Source organism: Electrophorus electricus, chromosome 17 (genome assembly GCF_013358815.1).
Source record: "Electrophorus electricus isolate fEleEle1 chromosome 17, fEleEle1.pri, whole genome shotgun sequence".
Taxonomy (NCBI): Eukaryota; Metazoa; Chordata; class Actinopteri; order Gymnotiformes; family Gymnotidae; genus Electrophorus; species Electrophorus electricus.
The window spans coordinates 14,013,590-14,025,599 of record NC_049551.1 but is presented as its reverse complement, the minus strand read 5'-3'; the positions used below and the strand labels follow the sequence as shown (position 1 = coordinate 14,025,599).

At 37.1% G+C, this 12,010-nt stretch overlaps 1 protein-coding gene across 1 annotated transcript; it reads left to right on the top strand.

The window, feature by feature from the left end:
* Window positions 1-10,864: 10,864 nt before the first annotated feature.
* Window positions 10,865-11,866, top strand: LOC113580735 (trace amine-associated receptor 13c-like). Its single transcript, XM_027015459.2, has one exon. It carries the CDS (start codon window positions 10,865-10,867, stop codon window positions 11,864-11,866), a length of 1,002 nt encoding a protein of 333 aa, XP_026871260.2.
* The last annotated feature ends 144 nt before the right edge of the window (window positions 11,867-12,010 follow it).

Sequence of the window (12,010 nt, the reverse complement as noted above, 5' to 3'; positions counted from 1 at the left end):
GCTGGGTGGGCGGGTGGGTGGGGATTTGGAGGTGATGGCCCCAGTCTCTTTAGAAATCAGCCACATGTTTGGGTGTTTGTCAGTACTTTGCATGGCACTTTCCAAACAGTCTTCAGTCTGCATTACTGTAATGGGGGGGATCAGTGTCTGCATGATTGTTTCCTATGGCCATGACTGTTATGGTCTAGACTCATATGAGAACCAAATAGTTGTTACCATGGTTGCTGATAGGAAAATCTTTACCAAATGCAATTTTAATATCTAAGAGTCAGTCAGCATGGTTCGATGTTTTAAAAAAATAAATGATCTCAGTGGAAGAAAAGCATATGAGATTTTTAATCTGTTTATGAATGCCAAACATTTATTATCGACCAAATAGATTTCTTAATTGGAATTGAACTAAATTAGTTTTTATGCTGATGTAGTGAAAGCAGATAGGCAAAAAATGGCCCCAGTTGTATCCTCATCCTTTATCCCAGCCTACTAAAGTATGGAGCTGAATGAAGTGTTGCATACAAAACTAGTATTGTGGCATTTTACTGCAAATGTATGTGTACAAATTATTTATGTTGTTTTCTAAATTATTTTAATCTCCATATATTGAGCTGAAGTATTTCTACATATATTGTATGTATATGTTGTGTATAGTTTCTGTGTACTGAAAAGGACACGAGCATGTGCTGGGCGCACGTTTGGAGTCCTGGGGAAGGGGTGGAGTGGGGGAGGGGGGCAGGTAATACTTCCAGAGGAAGATTTAAAGATGAAGCAATTTATGTGGCCTAGAAGTGGGCGGAATGAATAAAGATATTTAAGAGCTGTTGTGCTGCTGTTGGTGTCTCCTGTTTTCAGTATTCTTGAGTAAGAATATAAAGTATCTGTAAAAAACTGCTCAACATGACACCATAGTACTAATGGTTCACTGTTTTAAAACATCCAAAATGTTTTTGACGTATTTTTATACTAAATACCTATAAAACGTGTCACAGTTAGAAAATGTAAGGGATGTATTGTGTAGCGGCCTGTAAAGCTGCTCTATACATGTCCTCCATCATCCTATCAGGCCTCAGTGTGGCTACCTACACATGGTTTCAAAAGTAAAAAACTTTTTTTGTCTTCACCACCTGCAGTCTAGTAAACAGTGACATCGCTTCTGAAAATTGCTGTAGCAACTTAATGACTTGCCAGACATGCAAATGTCAATTTGTTTCTGACCAATGAGAAGTGCTTGTTATAGATTTTCAGGCATTAACAGTGATATAACCCAAAGTAACATGTCACACTGGGTTGGGATCCCATGACAGATCGGTTATATGCTGATATGCTTAGGTGTAATCTTGGAATGAACTGTTTGAACACCTGAGCTTCAAATGCACACAAGGGTATCATGTAATATGAGCATCTGTTTGCCAAGTATTTTCCTTAAAGTTGTGCAGTTAATCATAGCCTGAGGCATGTAACATCATATGCTTGTATAGCATTACAGTACAAGATGGACCTAAACAAGGCCTCTCAAAAGTCTGGTGCAGCCTGTGCTGCTCAGGACCGGTTCTGCTGCTTCATCTCAGCCATCTGCGTCACTCTCTTCCTGAACTCAGAAAGCTGCAAGTCTCCTGGGACAATCGGCGAGCTACGGTAAGCTCTGATGTCTAATTAACACTGATTTTATTTATGATGCCAGATATTTAAACACAGGGGTGCTCTTTAGCACCTTTTGTGAAAAGCAGGGGATGGTGACAGCACAGACACTATTCTCAAATGTAATGGGTTCATTAAAGGTGAGAAACAAACACAAGGGCTGATGCAACAGACTCGCCACTGCTCTCTACACCTCCCAACTGGTGATGCTATGGTTTGGTCATTAGAGAAGTGAACCGTTTGATATAGCTGTACTGCTATTATTTTGGTGCTGGAAAGGCAAATGTTTAACTGCTTAAATTTCAGAAATGAATGAAAGAAGTAAATGGTACAGAATTTCTACATTCCCCTCCATACATTTGATATGATATAAAAACTGTGAAAGTGAATCAAAACAAAGTATATTTGCTAAGTGGTTGTAGACAAAATCTATCACCTAAATATGCATTGGTTATTGGCAAAAATGATAATCTAAATGCTAAAATAATGCAGTGTTAATAGCAATACACACATATTAGCCTTTGGTCAACCTATTCCTTGAGTGTGGAAGAAACCTGAATTAAACTTAGGCCTCACTTAACTAACCTTGGCTATGTGAGAGTTTCGAAAGGTAACTTGCATATGTTTGTAAGGATATTTGTCAGGGTTACGATCACTTTGGTGTGGCCAAAACCACTGAAATCAACGAATATTCCGTAACTGCCACATGAACAGAACAAAGTCACTCCTGAGGCATGGCAGCCTATTACCTTCCTCTTTGGCCTATTTTAGTGTAATAGTACAATAGTCCATTTACACTTTTTGTCTAGTCTTCAGATTGCCAAGATTCCTTTGACAAAGTCAAGCTATTCTACAGCACCTAGTTCTTGCTGTACACTATTTTATGTTGCCTTTTAAGGCCTCCAGCAGATACAATAAGAACTATTGGATTGCAACTGGTGGGATTGCAAGAGGAGCAGAATGACCCTATCGTGTACCAAATCTCACACACCAAGGAAATAAAAAAGACTGCACAGAATTGCACAACTGCTTTGCAGTTGGCAATGCAGCACGTTTGCAGCATGGGGTACTAAGTTACAATAATCCACTAGTATATTTAAACAGTACATTCAGTAACCAAAGAAGTTTGGCTTACCACTAAACATTCATCACAACAAAAAAATCTGAAAATGTTATTACTTTGCCATGAGTTTAATAGTACATTCAATGTACAATATTGTGTTTTGTGCAACCACTGTGTTAGTCACACATTTTCTTTGTGTCCAGGCCCTCAGACCTCAGGGAAGTGGTTTGTTGATGGACACTGGTGTCATTTAAACAAACTGTTCATTTTGCACATCAGTTGGCTCAAGATCAAAATAGGGATAATGGTCCTTCATGCATGAATGAATGAAAATTAGTAGATGAAAAATGGAGTAGTGTGTAAAACAAAGAAATTGTGTGGACATGGGAAGAGTGTGAATGTAGAAGGAATACAAGGTGAACATGAAAGCTGAGCTAAAAGAGAGGAATGTTAAAATATAATGTTTCCCCTTTGCATCTGCTTTAAGAGAAACTCACATTTCCCACCCAGAGCAATTCATTTAAGACCTCAAGAGCAAAAGGCCCACTGGCTGCATTTTTGGTTACTGGGATTCCAGCAGGGCAAGGCCTGTGTCTATACAAATGAATGTACATAAGTCACTTAACTTAAATTTTCAATTGTCTCCTTTCCAGTTAAGACTCCTCTGAAATAGGGCATATGCCCAGCCTTTGCAACATTTTTCTGATTAATCCATTTGATTACAGAAGTTTACCATGGGCTTCAAAGTGTGAAATATCCTTTCTTATAGCATGATTTCTTTGGTATGGGGGCGGTTGGTTTTGTATGCAGTGAGAGAAAGACTTTTTGTTGTTGTTATGCAGGCACTTTCCCCCTTATCTACCTGCACCTGTATGTCATACTACTAATCGCTGTGAGGAATAACTAAATTATTCGATTGGGGCGATTACCTCAGTTTGGCATTCAGGACAATGATCAATAAATCTGTTATTGCAAAGGTACAAATGTGAAAAATAAATTTAAAAAAACAAATTAACCAGTGTTAATCATACTATCAGTTTACTGTTACCTTTCCTACAACAACTGGTTTGCAATAAACAAATAACAGGTTATGTTACTAAACCTTTCTGTGCTTTTATTAGATAAGTCATGGGGATGGCCTTTTCCGGGTCACTCCAAAATAAGACCTCACTTGTGTACTATTAAATTGGTTGGTAAATTGCTTAAATTTCACAATTATTTATTTTCATGTTTAAATATTCTATTAGGCGTAAACTTAACTGATTTGTATCCATTTCATTGCTTTATAGACATTTAGAATTTAAATATGCAAATATTTGATATATAATCATATAATCACTCGATAATCTTATCAGAGAAAGCCTCACATAAAGCAATTCAGAAAGTTCAATCGTCAGACAGTTAGCTAACTAGCTAGCTAGCTAGCTGACCCACTACATGCAGCCACATAGACCCAATTCACCCGGACACAATGAGTTAGATTCCTGAAATAATTGCTTTAATTTGCTGTTTGTAAGTGAAGTTGCTTTTCTTTGTTTTAATTCCAGGCAGGTCAGTACTGACATAGCGTTGCCAAATAAAGTAGCCAAGGCGTACTTTAAAAGTCGCTAAACGTCACTACATGACATCATGCGCTAATTAGGATACCTGTGGCATCATCACGTGGTTTAACATGCTGCAGTGGCAGATGGTTTCAACCCTTTAGATCTGGTTGTTTCTCTCATATATTGTGCTAGCATATGACGTGTTTTAATGCAGTTGAATTCCCAATAAAGCTTCGTTCAATGACTTGTTTTTCTCTTTCTGCTGTCTTAACAACATGATGAGTATGACAGTGCTTGAAACGCAGCCTCAACATTATATGTTAATCAATAGTTCATTCCATGCCATTTCCAAGCTGCTGCTCTGCACTGCTAATATTCTTATTTCATACCCGTGACGTCGTCTTTATAAAATGACAAAATGGCTTTATTTACATGTAAAATGATCACTCAGAGCAAAAAGAAGATAAAGAATACATTTCCCCTTTTCTCTCACACATTGTGTAGCCTACATGTGGGTAATAAACCACAAGAAAGATGTTGCTTTCAGTCGGGAATAATTAATTTACCTCCTAGTGGATAAAGCTTTTATATATTTAAAAAAAAAAATAAATAAAAAAAATAATATATATATATATATATATATATATATATATATATATATATATATATATATATATATATATATTTTTTTTTTTTTTAAGATCTGAAAGTGCGTAATAAATATTTGAACAATGACGTACTCGGTGAATGCATTGCACTGATGACAAGCAAGTGTATTGCTTAACAAGATGGTGTGTTACCACTCAGGATAAAACCATAAAAAAAGAATTATGTTCATATTTTCATAAGAACAACAGTATGGAATATTAATTAATGGACTGAAATTGTCACAAAATGGAGTTAAACTACATAAAATACTATAAAATATTTATATGATAATTTACCACAGTGGAGATAATAAACTATACATTTATTTGTGATAATTTGACATAAGTGCAACAAATATGTACACAAATTAAAAACATACAAAAGGATGTAACAATACAATAACTATTTTGTAGCTAAACAGACAAATAACTGCATGTGAAGACCAGATGGTGTTTTGCCAATCAGGATAAAACCATACCCATGAACTATGTTTACATTTGCAAAAGAACAGTTTGTGTATAATAATTAACAGACAAAAGCCAAACTGTGCACAAATACTATTAAAATTTAGCAGAATGAAGTTAAAGAACTAAAGTACCCACATTTATAAAAAGTAATTTGACAGAATTTGTACAGAACAAATTGAAAATATGCTAAAAGATGGAAACTTAAACTTACTCTTACCCTAACTGCTGAGCGAACCTAATCTCCTCGCAAGCCTTAAGAAACAGTGCATAAAAGCCAACATTTTTGTGGTTCTTTTACTTTATCTGAGTTGCATATATTTTTGTTATAGTCTACTTCACAACACCAATGCAAGTTGATTGTGGGGGAAAAAAACTATTTAATATTATAAACTGTGATTCTGTGACAGTTATGTGATTCCAAATCATTCCATGAGGATGCTGAGACAGAAATAACCATCATCCAGAAGATTGATACCCTCTGTGCACTTGTCCTGTGGAGAAATGTTTGAGGTAGAGAAAGCACTAGAACCTGCTGCTGGACTTAAATAAATAGGCAGCTGCAGTGCCAAAGAGTTGCAGCACCATATCTGGCAATTTGTGTCCACAGAATGCTTCTCCAGCCAGCCTCTAATCTTATCTAATCTATAGAACAGAGCTGAGGGTCTAAAGGAACAGGTGACTCCTGAGTTTGTTTTTAATGGCACCCATTTTCCTGAACAGTCTCTCAGCATTTGTGTGGGAAAGAGACTCTTGTGCTTTAATATCTCCTCCATGATGCAATATCTCCACACTGTCTGGGAGCGTCTGGGAGCGTTGTTCTTAGTTCATTTGTTAAGAGCATATTGCAAAGATTTCTTTTGCACACAGTCCTCTTCAGGAGAGATCAGCTGTTTTGGACTCAAATGTATAGCCAAGGTATGGCACGGGAGAGATATGTTCATCTATTGGCTTTTGAGCACATCAGTTTTAATAAAAAAAAGAATAATAAAAGTAATTCTAATAAAAGACAGACTTCCATAGCCTCATTAAACAGTCAAATAGCTTGAGTGGATTATAGATTTTTAAAAAAGTGAGGTACAGGAGGATGTGTGAGTCACTGTACATAGAATGTGAAACATCTGCCATGTAGCAGTGTTCAGTTGCCAAGGCAAGGCTGAATACAATTATAATTCCTCCCACTGATTCAGGATTCTGGATATGCCAGAAAGCCAGCATGTGACACAGACCTTAATGTCAGTAAAGGCTACGACCTGCAGTTTATTGTATGCCTCTCTGCACTTTGGTGAAATAGAGAACCAATTATAGCTTTCTCTAACAAGCAATTCCATATTACATGGAAGTGAGATTTTGTAGGAAGCGCCTACAGCTAAATGTAATGAGTGAGACACAGTGCATGAAGAGCAGATGTTTTAAGTCACGTTCCTCCCTGTGTGCACCATTGTGCACTCCTGTCATTATAGATGCATTTTCTGTGCCAATTCCAAGTAGATTCTCCCTCTTCCCACTTCTCCCACTTCCCAAGAAAATCAAGAAATACTCTGACTATTGATCTAGTATTCTTTCTCTCCAGCTCTCCAGATGTAGATTGCTTTGCTTGGTTATATGGCTTGAACTTTAAAGTGTGCTTCTGAGTTGACACATGCTTCTTAATGTCAGAAAACAAAAATTAGTCTTGCAATAAAGACAGTAAGACCTTGTGTCATTGCTCACATTGGGCCATCAATGGAATTCAGGGATTAACTCCCAATCCTTTCTATTATTCTATTATTCTATTATTCTTTTATTAAACATCCCTGAGAGTACAGACTATTCATCTGTGTACAATAAACACGCCCATGCATGTCAGGATTGGGAGGCTATATAGCTTGCTGCCTTTATAATGACCCTATATAAGCTTGCCATAGTGTGGTAGACTGCCTTTTTTGTTGTTTTTGAATTAAGTTCTTCATAGCATGGTGGTGTTATATAGGATATTCCAAGCAGTAACCATCTTATGAAACAGGAGAAACCAGGTGCTGCTTCTGCCCCCCCCCCTCCCCCCACACACACACACACAGAGGGGCGCTACAGTGATATTCAACTAATTTTTTACTCTGCTGTTCAAATTATAACAAGTTAAAATTCAGAAACACAAAATCACAACGATAGTGGCAATCATAACTATGTAATGGCTGTTCTTACTATCCCAGTTAAATATGAACAGTTTTTTTTATATCTTGGAATTATACATGAAGTGCTTATGAGCTTTCTTTCTCCAGCTAGTGATCTTGTAGACTAAGCACTTTTTCTTTTTTTTATTATGTGGTTAGATGCGAACCTGCTATATCCCAGTGTCTCTGATTATGACTAGTTTGCTTCCTTTGTAGCGGTCATAAAAAATCACAACAATACTTCAGCAATTCAAAGGTACTTCAGAAACTCATGGGGATGGTTGGTCTAAACTGCTCCTAGTACAGGAAATATTGTATATAGTTCCAGTTCCTAGACATCAAAGGCTATAATATCATTTAGAATATTGTATCTCACCTAAAACTGAATGCAAGTGTAGCAAGGTTAACAACATTTAAGTCCACACACACCTGTTACACAAGACACATGCAATCTTTCAAATCTACACTTAAAAGATTAATACGTTTAGTTTCAATTCATTAAAAGGGAATTGAAGTTACTGCAGTTTGGACAGAACAGTCATACAGGAGGTAACTAAAGACAACCTTTGCTTTTTCAAGTGCCTGAATGTGCATTTCATATAGTTAAAATAAGTATGTCAAGGAACTATGTGGCAGTAATATGTTAAATCAACACCCAGTGTTGTCAGTTTACACTATGGACAAGTACATAATCACTAAGAGATGAAAGCTGGTCTAATGCTGGTCTGATGATGAATATTTTAAAGGGATTAGGTCTGTGTTGTTTTTTCTGTGCTGAATCATGTTATACCAAACAGCAGGATCTTTGCTTTGACTTGCTGAGTCTCCTCAGGAGCACAGTAGACTCCTGTTTACACAGCCGTTAGTAAACAAACAAGGCCATCTGCACAAAATTGAGCATCATGCTGCCACAGGTTTGCCCATCTCTGTTGTGTCTCATCACACCTTTTTGCATTTGAAAGAAACAGTCATATTGTGCAGTTGGTGCAGTAGTGTTTAACACAGATATACTATTATGTACTTAGGTAGTGTAGCATGTGCAGGCCAAACTTCTTTTAGTTAATCCAGTTTATATGTAATATGTTTTGAACATTATAAATGTTTCTGAAATGTTTTGATTGGATTAAGGCAGCTCAGTTATATTGATATGTTAACATGTTAAAAAGACCTTCCTGAGAAGAAAAAATGTTGAACTCTGAGAAAGATGATGTGCCAAGCTGGGTCAGGCCCCTGCAGGATTCCTTGCATCATGTATTTTTTGCTTTCCCAAAGCACCTTTGTTTGGCTTCAAAAGTGCAATGAGGAGCCTTCATTTCTGCTGGTATATAAGTGCTAATGGGTCCTCAGGGACATGTTGACAGCAACAAGTACGTATTATTGCAGTACAGCAACTAGAGGGTTTCTTGGGCTAAAATTATGCCTGTGAATATATGACATAATTGCAGCATTCTCCCAGCTGTGATTAGGGTTTTTGTGATTTTGATACAGCATTTCTTTGGATTGATATGGTTCCATTTGATTTTGTGGCGTATATATATATATATATATATATATATATATATATATATATATGTGTTTCAGCACCCAGTCTTCTTCAGCATTAATGGCATTATCATCACCAGGCCACTGCGATTGCAGGTGTTAGTTTACTCAACTTTAGTCTGTTGAACTCGTACAAGAGTACCTGAAATATCAGTGGCATTTGACAAGACCAAACACCCAGAAGTTGGGTATGTTGTAGAATAATTTGCAGACAGCAAGTTATGTAGGAATGCTTGTTAGAATCATGCACACCATTTATGATTAGGATACAGGGGCGCATGGTAACTTAGTTGTAGATTATTGGTTTATTTTTATGAGACGTTTCTGATGACTACAGCATACTTTTAGAGGTATATTGATTATAATCCTAGTACAAAAAACACTATTAAGAGCACCTAATAAATTGGTCACAGCCATACGATAAGCCACTGACAATATTTTGTAACTGCAGCTTTCACTTGTATAAATTGTAAAAGCAAGCAAATAAAAAAACAAACAAATGACTACAACTTTAGTGCTACTTCTATAGCTGGGATTATATGAGAATGTTCAGACATAAATCAATGACCAAAATAGGCTAATCAACTTCTGGCATTGTTGGAATTTCATTTACAACTGAAGGAAAATGTTTAAGAAGCATTAATGTATTGAAATGTAATTTTTGCTTTTTCCAAAGCCAAATGAGGCCCTAACATTGGACTTTGCCTTTTTAAAACTGGCAAAGCAACTTTCACTGTTAACACATACCTTTGCAGAGTGCAGCAAACTAGCAAGTGTAATGATAATAAAGACACAGAGAAAAGAGGAATCCAGTAGCAAGAGGTTTTATTGTTTCATATAGCAGGTTACTGTGGTTCTGTGTGTTTCCAGCGCAGCCTCGGTGTGGTTGGCCAGCGGCAATGGAAGCCTTATTGTCAACATTTCAGTGCAAGGTCGAGAGGAGAGGGTAGAGTCCAGGGATCAGGCTGAATGTGTAGTGTAGGAGAGAAGCACAGTTTGGTAACCAGGGACACTAACAGTATTGTCTGGGTAACCAGGGACACTAACAGTATTGTCTGGGTAACCAGGGACACTAACAGTATTGTCCAGGTAACCAGGGACACTAACAGTATTGTCTGGGTAACCAGGGACACTAACAGTATTGTCTGGGTAACTACATGGCCTTGTAGTTTGTCTGGTGCATAAGGCAGTTTTAAAATGGGAGGATTGGATGAGTGATATATTGCAGAAAATAACTGTACTTCTAATTCTAGATCACTTGGGGAGACCAGTAAGGGTTTAAACCTACACCACTGATTTTTCAGGTAGAAAGTAAAAGGATATTGGGGGATCATTTTAAACATTGTCCATGTTGAGCCAAATGCACATATAAATGAAAAAATCCCAATTTGCAGTTTGAATGCTCTGAACTGCGCACAGGCTCATGGACAAAAAATCATGGGGATATTTAAACAGGAATGAGTTTTATTTGGAAAATTATTTTGATATTTAATTGTACATACTGCTGTAAATAGGCTGTGACTGAAATTGTGCACTTCAGTGCAATGTATCAGGAGGCACTCTCACTACACACATTCTGCAGAGATGTAACTAGCTGTTGACTCCAAACCCCAACCCACACACAGACATGCACACTTTCACTTGGTGGACCACTACTGGATGTAATGACGTAATGTTGAATACCAATAGTGGTTAGAGACAAACTGGCCATTCACATGTCTGTGGGATGGTTCATATATACCTATAAAAATGTTTGGCATATAGCATTACTGAACACAACAGTGTGATCTTCAGTTGGCAGAGCTGGGTCTTCAGATGGATATGACAGAGGACCATCAAAACATGACAGTTCAGTACTGCTTTCCTGGCAACAACTTTTCATGCATAATGGAGGTTCGAACAGGCCCTGGCAATGTGTTATTATTTACTTTTCTCTCATGTATCTCTGTATGCACTGTGTTTTTGAACCTGCTGGTGATCATTGCCATCTCTCACTTCAAGCAGCTCCACACGCCAACAAACCTGCTTGTCCTCTCTCTGGCTGTGGCTGATCTTCTTGTGGGACTGATTGTTATGCCAGTGAAGATAATGGAACTGTTAGACAACTGTTGGTATCTTGGGAAAACTATATGTTCTCTTTTTCCAGTGATTGTATATATTATAGTGTCTGCATCAGTTGGTAGCCTAGTATTCATTGCAATTGATCGCTACATTGCTATTAATGACCCTCTGCTGTATTCCACTAAAATTACAGTTTTCAAAACCTCAGTTTTTATAGTTATAAACTGGTCTTGCTCTATCCTGTATAATTTTCTATTTTATTATTTTGAAGGCCACCTCCTTCAGACAGAGAAATTTACATGCTTAGGGGAATGTGTAGTGGCACAAGATTTTTCAAGTTCAGTTGCTGATCTAGTGTTTTCATTCATTTGCCCATGTTTTGTTATAGTTTTTTTATACTTAAACATTTTTAAAGTGGCAAGACAGCAAGCTAAAATTGTGAATGCTGTGGAATATGATACACATGGGCGTGGAGTCAAAGGTTCTAAAAACAAAGCTGCAAAAACACTGGGCATTGTTATTTGTGTCTATCTTACTGTCTGGATACCATATTATTTAGGCTCTGTGTCAGTTGAAAGTCTTACTTCTTCAGCAGTGGTGTGGACTGTGTTTAGCTGGTTAATATACATAAACTCCTCTGTAAATCCCTTAATATATGCCATATTCTATCCATGGTTCAGAGTTTCATCTAAGTATATTGTAACTTGTAAAATTTTTGAATCCTCATCTTCAAGACTTAATTTGTTTCCTGAGTGATTGTCAACTGGACTCACCTGACAAAGGTGATAATAGCCCACGTTCAAGACAGCATGTGTTGGATAGAACCCCTGTTTACGATTTGAAGCTTATGCTGTACTGTAGAGGATTTTAGCTATGTAATTCTGTAATTATGCAGCAATA